We start from the raw sequence: 24,859 nt of genomic DNA, 5'->3' as shown, positions 1-24,859 counted from the left end.
AAATAAGCAGAAAATCCTGCAAGTTTTCTCATGTTAAGATATAATCACATAGGACGACACAATGACTGCAACATTTAGGAAATTGTGTGTTGTTTTCTCATTATCATCTTTAGTGTATGTCTAATACCTAACTAAATGCATTAATATTTACATGATTTTATCACTAAATTCAACAGGAACAAACACTTTTGTATTGAAGTTTTCTCATAATGGACTCAAAGCGCAAATAATTATGAGTCAAGAAAAAGCATTAAAAATGATATATATATAAAATATGTATAAAGCAACATATCCCAATATTTCAATAACAACTAAATAAATGATATAATCAAAAATTATTTTCTACTTTGATAATTATTTGCACTTACTGGAAGTGTCTGATGGATTGGAGGGTGGAGGAAAGAATATATATATATATATACAGGAGCAATGCTGGTTATAGACAAAGGATCCGCAGCTCTCACTGACCAAAGAGAAGGGAACCTGGAGGAGAAGGAAGGAAGGTAATGATATCTATCTATCTATATATCTATCTATTTATCTATCTATCTATCGATCCCTCTGTCTGTCTATCTATCTTTCGATCTATCATTTATTTTTATTATTAGATCTCTATTTATTACAGAACAGCAAGATATTATATTGATATTATTACGGTCATGTTTTGTCTATTTATTATTTTCAGAGAGGGACAGGACCCTATAATCAGTGTGTGGAGAGGATTGTGCAGACAGATTCCCTTTTGGGCGTCTCCAGGTAGGTATTGAGCTGATGGGTTTGAGTGTTATGTCTCGTGTGATGAGTGATAATGATATAACTGTAGTAAGTCATTCCACAGCAGAACATGACGTCTTTATCAGCGATGGGATCCTACTCTCCTTGGAGACATATTTGCATCTCATAATATAGGTAGATTTGTGGCCATTGTCCTTGCACTGCCATATAAAATAATAAAAAAATAATATTATTCTCTATATTTTCCTTATTGTGCTCAATGCTAATATTTCTAGATGCTGTCATCAAGAACTATACAGCGTGCCGCTCATCTTCCTCCAGCCGCCTTTATAATTTCCCCATAATACTGTGTAAGATGGAGATAAATGTGATTAATGTAATACAATACTTACCAGTCATCATCCTCTGCCGTTTCCAGCGCTGCTCCAGTCTACTCCACCATCATGTGACCGCAGTTCTGTCCTGCCGGATCACTCAGCCTCTTCTCTGTGGAGCAGAGGGCACTTTTCAGTGTCTGTCAATGAGACTCGGAACAGGGCAAGGAAAGTTGGAAACAGCAAAAGACGGACACTGGAATGTAATGTCATATAATCTCTGCACACATTACTGATTGCTGACAGAGGGGACAGTAAAAGAAAAAAAATGGCAGAAATACGGCAGTGATCGTTAATAAAAGTAGACAACTTCTGATGCACAGAGACGATGATTACATGACAGTCTGTATTATTATTATTATTATTATTATTATTATTATTATTATTATTATTACTACTGTTATTATTATCATTTACTTTTCTTGTAGGTGAATCCTCAGGATGGATCCTGGTGATGATAATCTGACCACATATAATACAACTCAGGAATACTACAACTGGTAAGTTTATATTCCTAATTCTTCATTTCTCTGAGATATCAGTGCAGACTCTATTCACATCTATATCCGAGCCTCCGCCCCGATTACATCAATATTCATAGGGATACATCTGCTCCACCTGCAGCGCCATTATTCCTACCATAACCCACAAAACCCCTCTACACATCAGTGTCGTCCATCAGGCGTCAGTGGCGTCTGTTGTGCAGAGAATTCGGCTCTGTATTGTGGCTCCTGTATGATAACACAGTTGGGACCGGAGTCGGACATAGACTTTCTCACTGCATTCATTTATTGGGAAGAGACACAAGTACAGAGCAGGTTTTATTCAATTTTATTTTTTCGTTTAGCAAAAATAATGTATAGAAAGCAGCAGACATGCCCAGATATGTTAAACCCACATCTAATCAAGTCTGTCTCATCTGAATATGTACTTACTAACATGAGTTAGATCTTCTCTTTATTGGGGGTTATCTGTTTAAAATAATAAAAGGGGAGACCTGTCAATCACCAGTAGCAGCTTTGGGAACAGCCGGTGGGAGGCAGCACTGGACTAATCTCGTCTCCATCTTTGATCTTGTATCTCTACTTTCTCTCAAATGCCGGAGAGTATCAGAACAATATAGATATCTGTAATCTGTAATCACACAGCCGGCTGTTCTCTTCTGCTCATGGTTTATGCAGCATGAATCCTCAGACAGGTTCCCTTGATGACCATACAATACTTACATTTTGGGGAAAGTTAAGGATGGAAATATCTGTAAGTACGAGCCATTGTAAGATGCAGCTCCCCATGATAAAGGCAGAGGCAGCAAAATACTGATGAGACACCTACTCACAACCATCAATTCTTGGAGGAGGGGGCCTGCTAGTATCACCACCGCCGCAACTGCCATTGCCACCGCACATTACGCTTCCCCTTGGCATCCTCTGCAGGCGCTTCCTTCTACCTTGTTCCACTTTCACACGACCACTCTGACTATGTTCTGCAAAATGTGAAGACCCTTGTCAAAACTTTCTGAGACGGTCGTCAGTGTGACCCGCACAATCTGGTATTTTTGCGTAACGCAACTACCTTGAAAAAGGCGTAAAAGCCGAAACGTTGGTGTTGCTCTGGTCAAGGTCCGCTTTTTGCAGTCTGTTAATAAATTCACTTGCATCAAACCAATCTTTGCCCTTATTTACTCTGAGTGCTTGGAAATATCTGTGAGTACGAGCCATTCTGTATCACTCTGATTTCTGGATATATGGCGTCTCACATAAGACATAAATTAAAAAATCATCACAGATAAAGAAGCCGCCATTACCAACTAAAGACCAGATCACCAATTCACTACATGATGCAGATCCCCATGATAAAGGCGGAGCAGCAAAATACTGATGAGACACCTACTCACAGCCATCAATTCATGGAGGAGGTGGCTTCTGGTATTACACATGCACACAGATGAAGTTTGCATACAACACCAGTTACACAGGTATATGTGATGCATGGTGTCCAGATTATGGCCTATTGATGACACCTATACTATAAGATCAGGCGAGTTGCCTAGCACTATATAAGTACACCCCACAAAGGCATACACCCCAATTCACCCAAACAATAATAGCATCCTGCACAAAGATGAAAGCTAAAATGTTGTATGTCCTGTGTGGTGCAATTATATAGCGCAGGGCAGCTGCCCGATCTAATAGTATGGGCGTCATCAATAGGCTGTGACCCAGACATTGTGCACCACACATACCTGTGTGACTGGTGTCCTACACAAACGTCCCCTGTGTGCATGACTAATAGTAGCAGCCACCTCCTCCATGAATTTATAGATTGTGAGTGGTTGTTCCATCAGTATTTTGCTGTCCCCATCGTTATTATGGGTCTGTTGCATCTTGTAGTGCATTTCTAATCTGGTCTTGTGTTAGCAATGGCGGCTTCTATATCTGTGATGTTCTCTGGATATTAAGTTATAGGAATTGCAATTTAACCCATAAACATGGCTGTGGTCACACTAACGTTATGTGCCATCAAGACTCGCTGTGTCCTAAATGTAGTGGGTCTTGACCTTCGGGGCCACGAGTATCCTCCACAGGAAACCGCAGCTGCTCGTACACATGATCAGAGTTCAGTACGCTGCAGTCTCTTGCTTGAGTTCTCCCTACGGGGGACGCATTCGAATCCGCAGCAAACAATTGACATGCTGCAGTCTGGAAAAAAACAAGAAATCCTGTCCACTGTGCTTGTACTGTACATTGCAGCGTCTTGGAAGCAGCTGAAGCATGCTACATTCAAAACACTGTAAACACTGATCGTGGGCACGCAGCCTAAAGCGGGCTTTACATGCTACGATATATCTAACGAGATGTCGGCGTGGTCACGTCGTAAGTGACGCACATTTGGCATCATAGGTTATATCGTAGCGTGTGACAGCTATGAACGAGCAGAAATACTCACCTTCTCGTTCATCACTGACACATCGCTCAATTTCTAAAAATCGCACGTCCTGTTGTTCATCGTACCCGGGGCAGCACACATCGCTCCGTGTGACACCCCGGGAACGATGAACTGCAGCTTACCTGCGGCCGCTGGCAATGCTGAAGGAAGGAGGTGGGCGGGATGTTTACGTCCCGCTCATCTCCGCCCCTCCGCTTCCATTGGCCATCTGCTGTGTGACGTCGCTGTGACGCCGAACGTCCCTCCCCCTTCAGGAAGTGGATGTTCGCCACCCACAGTGAAGTCGTTTAGAAGGTAAGTGCGTGTGACGGGGGGTTACAACATTGTGCGACACGGGCAACAAATTGCCCGTGCCGCACAAACGATGGGGGCGGGTGCGATCGCACGAGAAATTGTAAGGTGTAAAGTAGCCTTTATGCTGCCCTATTCACCAATAAAAAACACTTCAAAGATATATCATTTTTTAAGAAATGAGATGAGGTGAAAGTTTATTACGACTTGAGGTCCATAGAATACATAATTATTTTCTAAAGTAAGGGAATGTCATAAAATAAAATTGTACTGTGTATATTTATACCTTAATATTGATTCCGCTGCTGCTCTGGTGCCGGCACTTTGTTGCTCTTGTTCGGCCTCATTCACACATCAGTATTTAAACTCGTACATGAAAAATGTTACCGGTGTCATCAGTGAGTCCATTTTTATCATCAATATGTCATAAATGTTTTTTGCAGATGATAAATAAACAAATAAATAAATAAATAAATTACAAAGCTTCTTCTATACCTTGTAATGTTAAGCTGGAGAGCACATGAACCGTACACTGATGCCATCCGTGTGCATGTGAACAGCAGTATAGAATACAATGTATGTGTTGTATCTGTGAAAAAAACAGATATAACACACCCGGGTCACACGAAAGTGTGAATGAGGCCTTAGGCTGTGTGCACACAATGAGTTTTTGATAAGTTTTTAACACTGCAAATTTTCTCTGCATCAAAAGCAAAACATGGTACAGTTCTGGAGTTTGTTTTATATTCAGCATAAAGTGACCTGCGTTGCGAGATTCCAAACCGAAACATGAGAATTTCTCTTGTGTGTTATGTGCTAAATTCACAATTAACAAAACGCATATATTGAAACACACCAAAACACATGTAAACTGCACATGATAATATCAATAAAGTTTTGTCAAAGTGAAATTCCAGGAAGAATCAAAAACATGGCAGCCTAACACCCCAAAAAGACAAAAATCACAGCATCAAAAACATGATAAAAACGCTCATAAACTAATTTAAATATTGGTTGGAGTTAAAAAATTTGCAAAATCAAAAACTTACCAAAAGCTCATTATGAGGAAGTAGCTTTAAGGTCTTATGATTTGAGACACTGATTGGTTGGAGAATTTATGTGAAGTGAGGCGCATCACCACTAGTGATGAGCGAGTGTAATCGTTACTATTTGTATTTGCACGGATAGGACGGTGTTCAGGTTACTCGTTACATTGCAAGTTTTTGTATATTGTATTAAAATGTCCCGCCCAGAAGGTTGGGCACCTGATTTGCAGCCACTAAACATGCTGAGCTTCTTAACCAATCACAGTAATGTTGCAGTCATCTTGGTGGGGGCATTACCGTGATTGGCTGGCCATGCAGCATCATAGGGTCACTCACATTGTTCCAGGATAAATTAATTCTCTCTCGCTGTCCTTCTGTCTCTGCCTCTTTCTCAGCGCTTCATACTCACCGATCACCGGCGTGGCACGGCTGTCACACTGCTTCTGCAGCCTCTCATTCTTCTTCCCTGCCCGATTTTTGGGGTGTTTGTGTTTATTTACTTTCACTGACAGATTAATGAAGGGGATGTCTCATAGATGCCTGCCATGACTAATCTAGGATTTAGTAGCTTCTCTGGGCTGCCATTAACTCCCTAATTACCCCGAATGCCACTGCACCAGGGCAATCGGGAAGAGCTGGGTAAAGTGTCGGGACTGTCACATCTAATGGATGCAGCAAATCCAGGCAGCTGCTGGCTGAGAATACCAGCCCGCAGCTGTGGGACTATATATTGGCTGGGTAGCAAAATTGGGGGAGACCGCACGCTGTTTTTTTCATTATTTATTTATTTTTTTACTGTACAAAATAGACCCTCCCACTGGTGTCTGTGATTGGTTCCAGTGAGACAGATGTTACCCAGCGTGGGGGCGGGTCTGGTCAGGAGAAGCAGTGAATATGTATGAGAATAATGAGTGTGTGCAGTGAATATGTATGAGCCTATTGAGTGGGTAGGGAAGAAAAATGAGAGGCCGCAGGAGCAGTGTGACAGCCGCACCATGCAGGGGATCGATGAGTATGAACCACTGGGAGAGATTGAGGTAGAGAGAGAGAGAATAAGTAGCATAATACTGTGACATCCTTATTCCCAGAAATCATATATGAGTCAGAAATGCATGCAGGCATATCCTCCAGACTCTCCACATTCAGTTTTATCACTTTCCCATCCATTTCAGCCTTTTCCTCAAGCCCCAGACCTCTTTGTTGGGTCCAGCAGAAAATTACTCGCATTTCCCATTGACTTGCATTGCACTTGCTATTTGGAACGAATACACTAACTATGAGTGAAAAAAATGTTTTTGTGTTATCATTCATATTCTCTGAAAAAAGGCCAAGAAATAAAAAAAAATGTATGTAACCTTTTGAGCACTTAGTCATTTAGCTTTCTCACTTTCCTGGCAAAGCTGAACCTATAATAAAATTTAGAAAAATTAAGTAATTCTTGAGTATATCACTCAATGGAACTCATAAGCATGAAATCAGCTGTATGTCATAGCATATTTATGGATGTCATAGCACTTTTATTTAGATACAGTAGCACCTAATATATACAGGTGCATCTCAATATATTAGAATATCATCAAAAGTTGATTTATTTTGGTGATTCAATACAAAAAGGAAATGCATATAATATATAGTCATTACACACAGAGTGATCTGTGTCAAGTGTTTATTTCTTTTAATATTGTAGATTATGGTTTACAGCCAATGAAAACTCAAAAGTCATTATTTCATAAAATTACAATAATTACCACAAAACCCCTGTAAATGCTTCCTAAGCATTTAAAATGGTCCGTTAGTCTGGTTCAGTAGGCTACTCAATCATGGGGAAGACTGCTGACTTAACAGATGTCCAGAAGGCAGTCACTGACACACTCCACAAGGAGGGTAAGCCACAAAAGGTCATTGCCAAAGAAGCTGGCTGTTCACAGAGTGCTGTATCCAAGCATTAGAGATGAGCGAACCGGCCACGGTTCGGCTCGAGTTCGGTTTGCCGAACAGAGGTCTGCTTCGAGTTTGGTTTGGCGAATCGGTTCGGCGAACCACTCGAACCCCATAGGAAACAATGGGAGGCAATAACAAACACATAAAAATGCATTATAAATGTACACATACAGTTAATAAACATTGCCATAACACTTACCTGTCCCCGGGATGCGTCCTGCACTCTGTCTCCTGCCGCTATTCCTCCCGATAATCACTGCGTCCTCCTGCCAACCAGCAGTGATGCAGGACCTACGTGACGTCATCAAAATAGCATGTGACCAGTCACGTGTCTGTTATCTCATTGGCTACAGAGTGGTCACATGACTATGACGCCTCATGCTAGGACCTGTCATTGCATCTCTCTGTTACACGGTGCACGTTTGTGTATCGCCGTGTACCAGCGACATGCTCTAGCTCGACTCCCCGCTCTGCTTCCCCGTTCCCTTAAGGTACCGTCACACTAAGCGACGCTCCAGCAATCCCACCAGCAACCTGACCTGGCAGGGATCGCTGGAGCGTCGCTACACGGGTTGCTGGTGAGCTGTCACACAGGCAGATCTCACCAGCAACCAGTGACCAGCCCCCAGCCAGCAGCGCCGCGTGGAAGCGATGCTGCGCCTGGTAACTAAGGTAAATATCGGGTAACCAACCCGATATTTACCTTGGTTACCAGCGCACACCGCTTAGCGCTGGCTCCCTGCACTCCTAGCCAGAGTACACATTAATTAATTAGTTTTACCCGATGTGTAGTCTGGCTATGTGTGCAGGGAGCAGGGAGCTGGCACTGGCAGCGTGAAAGCGGCGGATGCTGGTAACGAAGGTAAATATCAGGTAACCAAGGAAAGGGCTTCTTGGTTACCCGATGTTTACCGTAGTTACCAGCATCTGCAGAAGCCGGCTCCTGACCAGCTGACACAGCCGGTCAATAACGGAGATCACCGTTGCCATAGCAACGCGCTTGGTAGCGGTGACGGGGACGTCCTGCTACCAGCACGCAGCGGCACCGGAATCACGTACGGAGCACAGAGTCCTTTCTCCCATGCACTGCTGTCTGATGGAGCAGACAGAGCTGCATGTGTTGAAGGGGAAAGAAGACAGAAGAGCAGGATCGTGGAGGGCTGAGAGGGGGTAATAAAGATGGATTCTCTAATGTGTCTGTGTATTTATTTCTAATAAAGTATTTTTTTTCTGTGTGGTCTTTTTTTTAACCCTTTATTGGAGATTCTTAATGGCCGGGTCAAATGTGCCTGACATTAAGAATCTCTGGCTTAATACTAGCTAGTAAAACAAAGCCAGTATTAACCCATGATTACCCAACAAGCCACCCGGCTTCTGGGCTGTTGGAAGAGTTGGATACAGCGCCAGATGATGGCGCTTCTATGAAAGCGCCATTTTCTGGGGCGGCTGCGGACTGCAATTCACAGCAGGGGGGCCCAGAAACCTCGGGCTAACCTGTGCTGCGGATCCAATCCCCAGCTGCCTAGTTAAACCCGGCTGGACACAAAAATGGGGCGAAGCCTACGTCGTTTTTTTTTTTTAATTATATCATAAAATTCATGAATTAAGTAAAAAAAAGGGCTTCCCTATATTTGTAGTTCCCAGCCGGGTACAAATAGGCAGCTGGGGTTTGGGGGCAGCTGTACCTGCCTGCTGTACCTGGCTAGCATACAAAAATATGGCGAAGCGCACGTAATTTTTTTTGTAGTTTTTTGGCAAAAAAAATAAAAAAAATGCTTCCCTGGATTTTCCATTGCCAGTGAAGGTAACACCAAGCAGTGGGGGTTAGCAGCCAGTAACTGCTTGAATTACCCTTAGCAAGCAATACAAAAAATGCAGTGGGAACCCATATATATTTTTTTAATTATTTATTTAAATAACTAAAAACAAAAAGGGCTTCCCTGTATTTTGATTGCTGGACATGACAGTGCTGTAAAAATAAATCTTTAAAAAAATGACGTAGCGCTTAGCGGTATTTTTGATTCTCAGTGCAGATAAAGCAGACAGCTATGGGTTGCACCCCCATCTGCCTGGCGTTACTTTGGCTGGCAATCAAAATACAGGGAACCCCATTAATTTTTTCTATTTAAAAAATAGTTAAAAAAAATGACATTGGGTCCCCCCGTTTTTGATAGCCATCTAGGGTAAAGCAGACGGCTGTAGCCTGAAAACCACAGCTGGCAGCTTTACCGTGGTTGGGGATACAATATGGAGGTCACCTCAGGCTCTTTTTTTATAATTACTTTATAAATATTAATAATTACAAAAAAAATGTAGGGTCCCCCCCAAATTGGATCACCAGCCAAGGTAAAGCGGATAGCTGTGGTCTGGTATTCTCAGGGTGGGAAGGTCCATAGTTATTGGGCCTTCACAGCCTAAAAATAGCAGGCCGAAGGCACCCCAGGCGTGTCGCATCCACTAGATGTGCCAATCCTGGTGCTTCACCCCAGCTCATCCCGTGCCGTGGTGCAGTGGCAAACGGGGTAATAAATGGGGTTGATACTAGCTGTAAAGTCACCTGACATCAAGCCCAGCAGTTTGTGATGTCATGGCATCTATCAGATACCCGACATCACAAACTGTCAGCACTAACAAAAAAAACAGACAAAAAAAATTTATTTGAAAAAACACTTTCCAAAACATTCCCTCTTTCACCAATTTATTGTAATAAAAAAAATAAGGGGGTCCCACGACAACTCTGGACCGTCTAGAATATGGGGGGAGACACTCAGGGAACGTATCCCCCATTTTCTAGGAGTGCAGACCCTCCATGTGAGGAGTGTGGGTGCAATGAATCTGCACTCACTCTCCCCCGGGTTCACAGCAGCAGAGTCCATGTCGTAACAGTTGCTACCAAAGCTGCAATGCCCTGCTCATGAGGTAAGGGCATGCCTAATTAGGAGAACTATTCTACATTTCCAAATATTATTATTAGCTGATAATTTTGCTATTCCACCTACTATATATTGGGGATAGGATCTTGGAGATGGAATACCCCTTTAAGTCCAGTTATCCAGCTGAATGAATACTAAACAACAGAGCTCGCTATTTAGACGTGTTTTCTTGTGGCGTATAACGGACTCTCATGTTTGGTAGTCATTCAGCAGGGCAACTATAAAATCAAATACCTCCATTTGGAAATGTAATATAGCTCTCCTAATCAACTATGTTCCTTACCTCATGAGGAGGCATTGCAGTAATAATAATTTATTCATTTATATAGCGCTATTAATTCCATAGCGCTTTGCATACATTGGGAACACTGTCCCCATTGGGGCTCACAATCTAAATTCCCTATCTGTATGTCTTTGCAGTGTGGGAGGAAACCAGAGTACCCGGAGAAAACCCACACAAACACGGGGAGCACGGGGAGAACATACAAACTCTTTGCAGATGGTGTCCTTGTTGGGAATTGAACCCAGGACCTGAGCGCTGCAAGACTGCAGTGCTAACCGCTGAGCCACCGTGCCGCCCATTCAGTTTACAGATGCATAACCACCACTTACTGTGTCTGAACACAGGAAGCTGAGCTGACAGCCACTCTGTGCATGCGGCAGCGTCTATTGTGAAGGAGAGGGCTGTGGGGGATCAACGCTGCACAGGTACCGTGGGACACCGGGGAACACCAGTGGGGTTATAGGGGGTGACCTGGCAGGGCCAGGGGAGGAGTTTTCAGAGGAGTAGGGTGAATGCGGCCGGGCGCGCTGCTGTGTGCGTGGCCATCTTGGATTTCCGGGAGGGGGTCAGAAGGGGCACTTTGGCGACACCGGGAGACCGGAGGGGACCGGGGAGGAGATTTATCATGTTTGTTCATGCAATGGGAGATAAATAATTTTATCTATACCAGTGATCACGTGAGCGGGGACCGGAAAAACCGTCCTGAATCATGATCTCCAGGGTCTCAGCTAGCCCTGAAACCCCGGAGATTTTCTGACGCTGGGGGACGCTATTTACTTATTTCTGCCTGCTGTTTATAAACGGCAGATCAGAATAAGGCTACATTAACACGACCGATCCATTTTTGCGGTCCGCAAATAACAGTCCGTTTTTTTCACGGGTGCATACGTGTGGCATCCGTTTCCGTTCCGTAGACGGTCTGTATGTCATCTGTTTGTCATCCGTGTGCCTTCTGTTTTTTTTGCGTACTGCAAAAAAACTGAAGGAGGGAAAATACATAAATTTACCCAGGATCCATAGCTTCAAACTACATGAGGCGGTCACATGTTCACTCCAGTGCCATTTTCTACTGCTTTTCACAGCGTAGAGCGCTCTGGTGATTTTCTTGTGCTTGTACACTTCATATCAGTCTCTTCTGTCATTATAATAGCAGAAAGACACATAATATCCCACTCTCCTGCATTTTGTAATTTTGCACCCTTTGGTGCCTTTCATGTGGCACTAAGGGGTGCTTAGCCTTGTATTTAGCCAAAAAAATGAAAAAAAATGACGTGGGGTTCCCCCTATTTTTGTATCCAGCTAGGGTAAAGCAGACGGCTGTAGCCTGCAGACCACAGCTGGCAGCTTCACCTTGGCTGGTAATCCAAAACTGAGGGCCCCCCATGCTGTCATTTTAAATTAAATAAATAATTTAAAAAAAAACACGTCTGGGTCCCCCCAAAATTGGATCACCAGCCAAGGTAAAGCAGACAGCTGGGGTCTGATATTCTCAGACTAGGGAGGTCCATGGTTATTGGACTCTCCACAGCCTAAAAATAGCAGGCCGCAGCCGCCCCAGAAGTGGCGCATCCATTAGATGCGCCAATCCTGGTGCTTCGCCCCAGCTCATCCCGTGCCCTGGTGCGGTGGCAAACGGGGTTATATATGGGGTTAATACCAGATGTGTAATTTCACCTGGCATCAAGCCCTGGGGTTAGTGATGTCACGCGTCTATCAGATACCCGACATCACAAACAAAGTTAGTAATAAAAAAAATAGACGACAAACACATTTTTATTTGAAAAAACACTCCCCAACGCATTCCATCTTTCACCAATTTATTAGAAAGAAAAACAAATCCAGGTCTGCTGTAATCCAAGCGGTTACCATGACGATCCACACTGTCCCAGTCAATGAAGAGCAAGATGTTCCCCATTGGCTGGGAGAGCAATGCAGTGACCGGAGCTAACATCAATAGGTCAGCCCAGGTCACTGCAGGGGATGACAAGTGCTGCTGTCAGGAGCGAGGTACATTACCTGTGCTGATCTCCGGCACTGCTGACAGCACCTGTCATTGACTTCAATGACCTTCACAGCCAAGTATCGCGAGAGCCTGTGACGTCACCGCTATTGACAGTCTCGGGTCGGAAGCGAGAGAAGTTGATGTAACAAGCGGCGGCCATGGAGGACAGTGACAGCGCTGCGGTTGGGAGGGCGGGACTTCATCATTGCAGATAAGCCAAGCACGGCCATGTGTGCGGAGTGCGAGGTGGGTGGAGGAGCTAGCGGGGTAATGTGTGCAGAGTGCCAGGTGGGCGGAGCCTAGCGGGGTAATGTGTGCCGAGTGCGAGGTGGGCAGAGCCTTGTGGGGCCATGTGTGCAGAGTGCCAGGTGGGCGTAGCCTAGCAGGGTCACGTGTGCAGAGTGCCAGGTGGGCGGAGCCTAGCGGGGCCATGTGGCGCTGAGGACGTCAGTGTCGTGGACTGCCAGGCTGGGGACAGGTGAGTGTGAGTGTGTGTGTGTGAGTGTGTGTGTGTGTGTGTACATGCCGCGTGCAGGAGGGGGAGGAGCGAGCTGAGCAGGGAAGTGTTGGCTCCCTGCACACGTAACCAGGATAAATATCGGTTTACCAACAAAAGCGCTTTGCTTTCTATACCCGATGTTTTTCTTGGTTACCAGCTTACCGCAGGCTGCCAGCTATGGCTCCCTGCACACTGTAGCTGTAAAAAGCCCTGCTTTTGCTGCTAGAACCGTTCTCGAACATAACTCGAACTGTCGAGCTTTTAGCAAAAAGCTCGAGTTCTAGTTCGATCTAGGACACCCCCTAAAATCACTCGAACCGCGAACTGGAGAACCGCGAACCGCGAACCGCGCTCAACTCTACCAAGCATATTAATGGAAAGTTGAGTGGAAGGAAAAAGTGTGGCAGAAGAAGGTGCACAAGCAATCAGGATAACTGCAGCCTTGACATGATTGTTAAGAAAAGGCCATTGAAGAAATTGGGGGAGATTCACAAGGAGTGGACGGTGCTGGAGTCAGTGCTTCAAGAACCACCACACACAGACGTATCCAGGACATGGGCTACAACTGTCACATTCCTTGTGACAAGCCACTCTTGACCAATAGACAACGCCAGAAGCATCTTACCTGGGCCAAGGAGAAAAAGAACAGGACTATTGCTCAATGGTCCAGGGGGTTGTTTTAAAATTAAAGTAAATTTTGCATTTCATTTGGAAATCGCGGTCCCAGAGTCTGGAGGAAGAGTGGAGAGGCCACAATCCAAGCTGCTGAGGTCAAGTGTGAAGTCTCCACAATCAGTGAGGGTTTGGGGAGCCATGTCATCTGCTGGTGTAGCTCCACTGTGTTTTATCAAGACCAAAGTCAGCACAGCCGTCTACCAGGAAATTTTACAGGACTTCATGCTTCCCTCTGCCAACAAGCTTTTTGCAGATGTAAATTTCCTTTTCCAGCAGGACATGGCACCTGTTTTCACTGCTACAAGTAACAGTACTTTGTTTACTAACCACAGTATCAATGTGTTTGATTGGCCAGCAAACTCACCTGACCTAAACCCCATAGAGAATCTATGAGAGACACCAGAGCCAACAATGCAGATGAGCTGAAGGCGGCTATCAAAGCAACCTGGGCTTCCATAACACCTCAGCAGTGCCACAGGCTGATCACCTGCATGCCATGCCGCATTGATGCAGTAATTCACGCAAAAGGATCCCCGATCAAGTATTGAGGCATTTAATGTACAGACTTTTCATCTTTTCAGTAGGCGCCAACATTTCTGAGTTTAATATATTTTTTTCAGTTGGTTTTAGATAATATTCAAATTTTCTGAGATAATGACCTTTTTGTTTTATTGGCTGTAAGCCATAATCATCAACATTAACAGAAATAAACATTTGAAATAGATCTCTCTGTGTGTAATGACTCAATATAATATTTGCATTTCACTTTATCTATTGAATTACTGAAATAAATGAACTTTTTAATGATATTCTAATTTATTGAGATGCATTTGTACATGGTGTATACATGTGCACCCATATATACTGTAGCACTAGCAATAAATCTGATCTACAAAAACAAACCAGTACTCTGGCCAGGTGGGTATAGTCTAGGCTAGGCCACTTTAAACCCCATCGGGTATATTCTGGCCTGGAGGAGTATAATCTGGCCTAGGTCAATTTATACCCTGTGGTACAGTTTGTTGTAGGCCATAATATACCAGGGATATAATCTGGCCTAGGCCACTTTAACCCCAGCTTTAGTCTGGTTAATGGTTAGTGAGGTTAATGTGGCCTATTATCCAACAAGGAAGGAAGAAAACTGACTGCATTCAGCTGCTGTGCGGGAAGATTTATTTAGGATTTTTCTCCATAAGTGCAGGTAAAAAAGCGGGAGGTGACCTGGATGCGAGTCCCTCCAGGAGGACGACGGCCGTTTCGCCTGTCAATCAGGCTTCTATGGGTCCACATGTGGAGGCGATCGTACACTCCTTAAATAGGGGAGTGCACCCAGGTCACATCACCACACATTAAAAACAGAGGAATCACCACAAGTCAGTGATTTGCATATATGCAATCAAATGCTCAACATTAAGAAAAAAAAAAAACGTGTTTACAAAGCATCACTGTACAAATTTAAAAACAACATGTCCAACAGAAAAAGGAACAAAGGGTTACATGGGCATAATACAATAACATATCATGATATACGAAATTTTATTTTTGCAGACTCAATTGTCTGCTTCAAAATTATTTATAAGAACACAGTTAAATCGTTGCGGTCATTCAGTCCCAGATTACCCTGTGCTCTAGGCTTGTCCGAAGAGTCAAGGCTAACTTAAGGACAACAAGGAAGGAGCTCCGGGAAGATCTCATGGCAGTGGGGACATTGGTTTCAGTCAATACGATAAGTAACGTACTCCACCGCAATGGTCTCCGTTCCAGACGAGCCCGTAAGGTACCTTTACTTTCAAAGCGTCATGTCAATGCTCGTCTACAGTTTGCTCATGATCACTTGGAGGACTCTGAGACAGACTGGTTCAAGGTTCTCTGGTCTGCTGAGACCAAGATCGAGATCTTTGGTGCCAACCACACACGTGACGTTTGGAGACTGGATGGCACTGCATACGACCCCAAGAATACCATCCCTACAGTCAAGCATGGTGGTGGCAGCATCATGCTGTGGGGCTGTTTCTCAGCCAAGGGGCCTGGCCATCTGGTCCGCATCCGTGGGAAGATGGATAGCACGGCCTACCTGGAGATTTTGGCCAAGAACCTCCGCTCCTCCATCAAGGATCTTAAGATGGGTCGTCATTTCATCTTCCAACAAGACAACGACTCAAAGCACACAGCCAAGAAAACCAAGGCCTGGTTCAAGAGGGACAAAATCAAGGTGTTGCAGTGGCCTGGTCAGTCTCCTGACCTTAACCCAATTGAAAACTTGTGGAAGGAGCTCAAGATTAAAGTGCACATGAGACACCCAAAGAACCTAGATAACTTGGAGAAGATCTGCATGGAGGAGTGGGCCAAGATAACTCCAGAGACCTGTGCCGGCCTGATCAGGTCTTATAAAAGATGATTACTAGCTGTTATTGCAAACAAGGGTTATTCCACAAAATATTAAACCTAGGGGTTGAATAATAATTGACCCACACTTTTATGTTGAAAATTTATTAAAATTTAACTGAGCAACATAACTTGTTGGTTTGTAAGATTTATGCATCTGTTAATAAATCCTGCTCTTGTTTGAAGATTGCAGGCTCTAACTTATTTGCATCTTATCAAACCTGCTAAATCTGCAGGGGGTTGAAGACTACTTGTAGGCACTGTAGAGGCCTTGATATATCCTAGCTTGGACAGGAATTTGAGTGAAGGAGAGTTGGCTGCAATAAAAACAATGCGCACGTGGGAGGACACGATATTCCGCCAAGCAGATGAAGGCGGTAATATCGTGTTACTGACACGTGCAGCATATGTTAAAGAATGCTTAAGACAACTACAGGACAGCTCCACATATACTCCCTTGCAGTCAAATCCCACAAATGAATATAAAAAACAACTCACGTTTGTTGGACAGATATGTGACACTGGGCTTTATCTCACGTACTCAGGCTGAAAAATTGATCCCAGCTTTTCCAACAAAACCCCACTGGTATTGCATACCAAAAATACATAAAAACAACAATAACCCACCACCTGGCCGTCCAATAGTGGCGGGGATCGGATCTTTGACTGAACCCCTGTCCCACTATTTGGATTGGCTTTTGAGGCCATTATTGAAAAAAATTCCCTCTTATGTTAAAGACAGCGGCGACTTTGTGTCATTGTTGAGAGGTTTTAATTGGCAGGATGGTTTCAGTTTAACATCCATTGACGTGGAAAGTTTATATACACGTATTCCACAGGTTTGGGGTATGCAGGCAGTGAGGGAAACCGTGGCCCGTTGTGGTAAAAGCCGTTTATTTTGTGAATTTGTGAATGAGGCCCTGGAATTTGTGCTGTCTAAAAACGCCTTCATGTTCCTTGAAAAATGGTACGTTCAGTGCGGGGGTACCGCTATGGGTACCCCCATATCTTGTGCCATGGCTAATATCTTTTTGGGATTTTTTGAAAGTGTGTACGTTTTCAGCAGCACAAACCCCTTCCTAAAACATATTAAGTTGTATTTAAGATATGTGGACGATGTGTTCATGGTGTGGGATGGAACTGAGAAGGATTTCTCAGGTTTTGTCACTCACCTGAACAACGTTAACACCATGAACATGCCTCTCACTTCTTTGTTTGGAGGGAGTACAATTACTTTTTTGGATATAGAGGTGGAGATAAAAGAGGGGACGATATCGACCAAAGTGTATAGAAAACCGACAGTCTCCTACTCCCTCTTACATTACCAGAGTGCCCACCCCATTCACACGAAGACGGCTTTACCTTATTCCCAATTTTTGAGATTAAAAAGGATCAATAATAACAGGGAGTCCTTTGAGGAACAAGCTAGAAATTTAAAATCAAGGCTATTAATACGGGGGTACCCTAATACAGTAGTTGATTCAGCCTATAAGAGAACTTTAGTTGAGGAGCTGGAGGAGCCCTTGGTTACGCATGTCTGTACTCCAGGACAGGATGAGGTGAAAGTAAAAAAGAGAAGAAAGAGAAAAAATACTGAAAATAGATTTGTGTTCAGTTTTAAATTCGGCCCCCTGGATAACGCAATAAGAAAAGCCATAAATAGAAATTGGCACATTCTTGCAAATGATTCCGATTTGAAAAAAATGACAGATGCAGGACCCTTAGTTTCCTATAGACGATGTAACAATCTGAGAGACCTGCTGGTGAGGAATAGGTTAACTTGTTCATCCACGGGGTTAGAAAAATGCTCCCCAGTAGGGAATTACCGCTGTGGTCAATGCAAGTTTTGTAGCTTGCACATCACCGGCACCTCTCTCCGGATTGGTTCCTATTCACACCAGGTCAAGCAGTTCATATCTTGCAAAACGAAGTACGTTGTGTACATTATATATTGCCCATGTGGAAGATTCTACATTGGGAAAACAATCAGATGTATGTACATACGCTTTAGGGAACATTATAAATCCATCGCCACTGGGAAGGGTTCCCGAGATTAATAGAACATATATGTACAGCACATGAAGGTAACCCTGATACCCTGCGATTTGCGGGTTTAGTTCAGATCTCCTTGCCCCCCCCCCAAGGGGGCGATCTCCAAAAATTATTGTTGCAAAAGGAGGCTAAATTAATAATAAAATTTGGAGCACAGGGTAATCTGGGACTGAATGACCGCAACGATTTAACTGTGTTCTTATAAATAATTTTGAAGCAGACAATTGAGTCTGCAAAAAAAAAAATTCGTATATCATGATATGTTATTGTATTATGCCCATGCAACCCTTTGTTCCTTTTTCTGTTGGACATGTTGCTTTTAAATTTGTCCAGTGATGCTTTGTAAACATGTTTTTTGTTTTTTTTTAATGTTGAGCATTTGATTGCATATATGCAAATCACTGACTTGTGGTGATTCCTCTGTTTTTAATGTGTGGTGATGTGACCTGGGTGCACTCCCCTATTTAAGGAGTGTACGATCGCCTCCACATGTGGACCTGTAGAAGCCTGATTGACAGGCGAAACGGCCGTCATCCTCCTGGAGGGACTCACATCCAGGTCACCTCCCACTTTTTTACCTGCACTTATGGAGAAAAATCCTAAATAAATCTTCCGGCACAGCAGCTGAATGCAGTCAGTTTTCTTCCTTCCTTGTTGGATGACTGAGATTTATCTTCTTTTCTGACGTGCACGCTGCACTCGGAGCTTACTAAGCGCTACAACCCCATCCTCTGCACGTGTGTGAAAAAAACCACAAGGTAACCTGAGGGCAGGCGGTGCAGGACTTTTACTCTATTTGCAGTATATAATGTGGCCTATTACATTTGATTCATTCATAAATGAAGATTCTTCAAAAACATTAGTGCGTGCCCTCATCATTTCCTGCCTTGACTAGTGCAACCTCGTGCTCTATGACACTCTTGTACCCCTTCAACCTATTCTAAACTCTACTCCAACAGTAATCCACCTGTCCCACTGCTATTTCCCAGCCTTTTTCTTTGCCGTTCCCGTCACTGGCTTCCCAATGTTCAAAGACTGCAGTTCAAAACCCTAACCATGATATACAAAGCTATCCAAAACCTGTCTGCTCCATATATCAGTGACCTAGTCTTTTGGGACTGCTCAAAACCAAAAATACACAAAAGATCTTCTTTCCTCACATCTAATCTCTTCTTCCCACAATTACATACACTTCTCCCATGCTTTCTACATAATCTGGAACACTCTAGCCCAAAACATCAGACTTTCATCTACCCTGGAAACCGTCAAAAGGAGTCTGAAGGCCTACTTCTTCCAAGCCTACAAGGTGCAGTAATCCTCAGTTACTTTATGACTCACTCCACAATTTTATCAAGTGGATTGACGGAGCCACAAGACTGACACATGTCCCCAGGACTGTGCGGCCGCAGTAGCTTTGTGTTGCTGTAGCCATGCAACTGCAGAAACTTTGGCTCTATGCAGCCGTAGTAGTATAATTGGCTGTGCGGACTCAGCAACAGCAGTTGTGGAATGTGGCATCAAGAGTTCTTGCTCAGACATTGTCTGAATTGCGCAGCTGCAGATTAGTGCTCATGACCTACCCTCCATGTCACACACTCACACAACTGAGCTAAATGCTTTGAATATCTGAGTATGCATGCATGTATTACGCACCTGGTAAAGTTCATGTTTTTGTTCTTTGTACATATATAAAGCATTCTCTGACCACAGCCATTCTTCCGACCCTGCAGGTGGCGATACTTGTAGGGTGATTCTCCTCCCCATTATAATCCTGCAAGCTCTGGCTCACACTTCTTCGGCCTCCTATTCTGCCGTTGGTTTGGTGTGCCACCCACCCTCTTGTCTTTCTTCCATATTGTAGCCACACTCTTCTATGCTTTGCTTGTTCATTTATTACTTTACATTTTGTTGCACTTGTTCTTCTATCTCTCCTTTTTATTGCTCCACTATTTCTATAATAATTTTGTTGCTGCCTCATAAATATCTTCAACTTCAAGAGGTGAAAGCTGATAACATTTTGTTACTTCTAATCCTAATGCATGTCTAACCACACTTTATACCTATCACCTTTATGACTGCACGTAGATACTGATGATAATTTTCTGATCTGTGTAATTATACTGTATTCATACACTTTATTATTGTGGTAACCTATTTCCATACAGGTGTTTTACATTCCCTCCTTTATTATAACATCTACAGCATATTGTGACTGAATTGTATTTTATTGTCATTTTCATGCTGAATAGCCATTGTAAATTAGCATTCTCTACATCGCTTATTTCATATGTAAGTCTTTCCCTGGTAGTGATGGGCGATCCCGATCTGTAAGGACTGGGGATCGTACCGATCATATAGGGATCATGCACACGATCCTGATCACGAGCTGTCCTGGGGAGTTCGTGTTACAGTTCAGGTACAGATCGGGTCCAGGGGCTATAAAAAAACACATTATTGTAAACATTATGATTATACTTTCATGAATTTCATGAACTAATTAAAAAAAAACTAAGTGGCTTTGTTCAATTTTTGTGTCCGGCCGGGTACAACTAGGCAGCTGGAGATTGGAATCCGCAGTGCAGGGTGACCCATGCTTTCTGCCCCCGCTGTGAAATACAGTCCACAGCCGCCCCAGAAAATGGCGCTTTCATAGAAGCGCTATCTTCTGACGTTGTATCCAACTCTCCAAGCAGCTCTGGTGCCGGGTGGCTCGCTGGGTAATAAGGGGTTATTACCAGCTTTGTTTTACCAGCTGGTATTAAGCCTGAAATTTTTAATTTCAGACCAAGTTTGACCCGGCCATTAAGAATCTCCAATAAAGGGTTAAAAGAAGACACCACACAGAGAAAAATAATATATTAGAAATAAATACACAGACACACTTAGGAACTCCATCTTTATTACTCCCTCTCACTCCTCCACGATCATGATCTTCTGTCTTCTTTCTTCTGTCTTCTTTCTTCTGTCTTTTGTCACTGATCTAGCTCTGCTACATCAGAAAGCACGGAATGCTTCTGCTCCCCGTGCTGTGTAATTACTCAATGAGTGAGCCGAGACTGCGTGTTAGTAAGCATTGTCATAGTAACCTAACATTACAATAGCAATGGTGATCTCCGATCACCTGATTTCCGACACCGCTATTCACCGGCAGTGGCATTACAGTGTGTGGCAGCCAATCCCTGCATGTGGGCTGACTCTTTAAAGAGCGCCAATATGCAGGGAGGAGGAGCCGAGCATGTGCTTGAGCATCTTGCCGGTACTCTGTGCTCAACAAGTATCTCGAGTACTGAGATTACTGAGATACTCGGGCGAGCACCGAGTACTAGCGAGCATGCTCGCCCATCCTTATTCACTGACACTACAGGACCTTGCGTGACGTCATACCCATGTGACCAGTCCATAACCAACGAGGTAATGCAAAATTCACATCTGATTGGTCACATGGCTATGACATCACGGAAGGTCCTTTATTCAGTGCTGGTTACCGGGCAGCACAGTGATGATCAGACTCGGAAACAGCAGTGGCAGGAAACAGTCTGCAGGACGTGTTGCAGAACCTGTAAGTATAATGACAAAGTTTATTATTAACTATATTCTTTATTTTACAGCCTTCCCCCATCCCATAACTGTAAAGTCCAAGATCGTCGATCGGACGCAAGATCATATTATCTCAATCCGGATCTTTACAAAACGATCGGGCGAGTCTCCCCAACCCCATCCATTGGAGAGATCGCCCATCGCTATTCCCTGATTCATTGAGGGTTACGGTTCTATAGGAATCCGTTAATGGGTTTCTTGTAGCCTATGTGCATTTTCTTTAATTGTTCATAATTTATTTTTAGGGTTTTTTTCTTCATGTTGATAAAGTATAATATATTGTAATGCTCCCAGTACTCTGTGCTTACTTTCTCTTCTCTGCTTAGCAGTAATGTAAAGGTGCAGCTCCACTAGGGCAGGGTCAGGGCCGCCGGCTGCTTCTGCATCACTGTTCCTTGTATCACGTCTGCAGTCACAGCACAAACTCACATTACAGATTGTGATGAGACCACAAGTGATTGTATTCACAGTACAGTGCGGCTGAAGCATCTGGCCCTGAAGAGTTACTAGTAGACCGGTCCGGGGGGGGCATCTCTTCTTCTAGCCCCCCTCCAACCTGGCCAAGGCCGCCCCAGCAAGGCAGACATTTATGAAAACTTTATTATTATTATTTATTTATTATTATTGTAAACTTTCCTAATGTCTACTCTATCCTGTCTCCTCAGGTCTTCTGACAATTATGACTTTTATAAATATTACCATAACATTGCACAGAAGATATCAATTCCAGTATTCAGCATTGTTTTTGCTCTCGGGGTTATCGGTAATGGATTAGTCATCTGGATTGCCGGATTCAGGATGACGAAGACGGTTAGTGCCGTATGGTTCCTCCACCTGGCCATCGCGGACTTCCTGTGCTGTGCGTCTCTGCCTCTGAGAATTGCTGAGTGGGCTGCACTTTTCTCCGACAGCTACTTCCCAAGTTTTGCAAATTGCACAGCGAACATTGTTCTGTTTAATCTAAACATGACCACCAGTGTTCTCCTCCTGACGGCCATGAGTATTGACCGCTGGGTGTCCGTCATGTGGCCATTCTGGGCCAAATTTAATAGAACCTGTAATGTGGTGAGAATCTGTGCAGCGATCATCTGGGGGCTGAGCCTCATTGTGGCGGGTGTACTGTATTACGTATATAGATACCGTGTAGGTGTTGTACATGAATGGTGTCTATTTCATCATTACATAACTCCTTTTAACCCAATGTTAAATGAGACCATGCAGCTGATCAGATTCGTTATACTGTGTGTGATCCCTTTTCTCATCATCATCACCTCTTATGTCACCATTTTCTACAAGATTAAAAAAAGTAAGAGACCCCAGAGATCTCAGAGATCCTCCAGGATCATCACCGCTGTTATATCGTGTTTCTTCATCTGCTGGTTTCCATATTACATCTGGCCAATTATAGACTGGTATTATGATGTACATCTCCTTTTTTCTTTTATTCTACACTTGATTGTTACCAGCCTGGCTTGTCTTAACAGCTGCATGAATCCAATCATTTATGTGTTTATGGGACCGGGTTTCCGACAAGGTTTCTTCAGATCCGTCCCCGCCAGGGTAGAAAGAGCCTTAAGTGATCCTCCTAATGATCTGTGCAGAGAAGGAGAAGATGCAGGAAATACTCGCTCTACTGGTGTGTAATATATATTGCTGTTATCTCCCGTATACACCTATTAACCCCTTGAAGATTTGGCCATTTATTTTTTCACTTTCTTTCCTTCCTCCTCTCATTCATGAACCAGAACATTGTATTTTCCATCCTCACAACCTAATGAGGGATTGATTTTTGCAGGATACTTTCTCATTTTTAAAGTCATCCTTCATTATTATATAATGTGCTGAAAATGGGTGAATATAAACCTTAAGTGAAGTGAAATGGTAAAAAAAAAATCCGCATTCCACCATATTTCTTTGGGTTTAGTTTTTAATGCATTTTTACGCAGCATCAATATAAAAAATTTCAAATTATCAAAATTCATTGTAGCAAATCGAGTGCCACCTCAGGCAAACCATTGCCATGCACACTCAGCAAATAGACAGAACCGGAGAACGAGAGTGTTGAACGCAAATAGGTCAAAAGTTTATTAGAAAATGAAGATCATACACAAGGGTCAGCAGAAAACCGTGCAAGGTTAAATTGCATGAAAGGGTTGCGACAGAATGGACAAAGAATACCCATGGACGGGACCTCAAATAGAAATATTCATAGCAATGCACCAGTGAAAAATATGAAAAATACCAAGTTTTTTTTGGGAACAAACTACATAATGTAAAGTGCCTGGTGCAAGATGATACGCCATTGTCACGATGGATGCTATATACATCAGTGGTATTATATACAAACAAATGGTGTATAGGTAACATAGCTCAATGACTGATTGTTCTCAGTGAGAGAAACAAAATTATAATCTTGTTGGGATACCTTGTCCATTGTCCATTGTCTACAGCCAGGCCCTTCGATAAAATCATATCTGTTCCAGCCCTGCAGACGGGGATGAACACTTAACCCATCTTCTAAACCAAGGCTACCTCCCCACCTCCATAGATGATCAGATCATTAGAGCAACGCACAACACAGGAAATATAGCTCAAAAGACCAAAATTGGGTTTGGCTATAGCACAAATCGCACAGAAGGTAATATACCTATGTACCTCCTGATGATACTCCCTTGTCACCTTCTGTGCGATTTGTGCTATGGCCGAACCCAATCTTGGTCTTTTGAGCTATATTACCTATACACCACTTGCTTGTATATAATACCACTGATGTATATTGTATCCATCGTTCCAATGGGGTATTATCTTGCACTAGGCACTTTATATTATGTATTTTGTTCCCAATAACAACTTGGTCTTTTTCATATTTTTCACTGGTGCCTTGCTATGAATATTTCTATTTGAGGTATTCTTTGTCCATTCTGTCACAACCCTTTCATGCATTTTATCCTTGCACGGTTTTCTGCTGACATAGTTACATAGTTACATAGTTACTAAGGTTGAAAAAAGACCTAGGTCCATCCAGTTCAACCTTCCTCCACCAGTTCTACATTTGGTCACTAAGTCAATTATAACCAACAATGTTTTGTACTGAGGAAAT

General features: G+C 43.3%; 1 protein-coding gene across 1 annotated transcript; it reads left to right on the top strand.

The window, feature by feature from the left end:
- The first annotated feature begins 430 nt into the window (after positions 1-430).
- Positions 431-23,886, top strand: LOC142256317 (formyl peptide receptor 2-like). The gene is made up of 4 exons (XM_075327943.1): positions 431-503; positions 686-756; positions 1,538-1,609; positions 22,425-23,886. The coding sequence occupies exons 3-4, from the start codon at positions 1,551-1,553 to the stop codon at positions 23,401-23,403; spliced, it is 1,038 nt and encodes a 345-aa protein (XP_075184058.1). The 5' UTR covers positions 431-503; positions 686-756; positions 1,538-1,550; the 3' UTR covers positions 23,404-23,886.
- The last annotated feature ends 973 nt before the right edge of the window (positions 23,887-24,859 follow it).

The sequence above is a fragment of the Anomaloglossus baeobatrachus genome, chromosome 11 (assembly GCF_048569485.1).
Source record: "Anomaloglossus baeobatrachus isolate aAnoBae1 chromosome 11, aAnoBae1.hap1, whole genome shotgun sequence".
Taxonomy (NCBI): Eukaryota; Metazoa; Chordata; class Amphibia; order Anura; family Aromobatidae; genus Anomaloglossus; species Anomaloglossus baeobatrachus.
The sequence above is the reverse complement of the archived record's forward strand: the minus strand, read 5'-3'. Positions and strand labels throughout refer to the sequence as shown.

Bases quoted from the DNA above. Each gene is read 5' to 3' on its own strand.
- LOC142256317 (XM_075327943.1), top strand. From the start codon at position 1,551: ATGGATCCTGGTGATGATAATCTGACCACATATAATACAACTCAGGAA. The intron at 1,610-22,424 runs GTAAGTTTATAT...CTGTCTCCTCAG, and splicing joins ACTCAGGAATACTACAACTG to GTCTTCTGACAATTATGACT.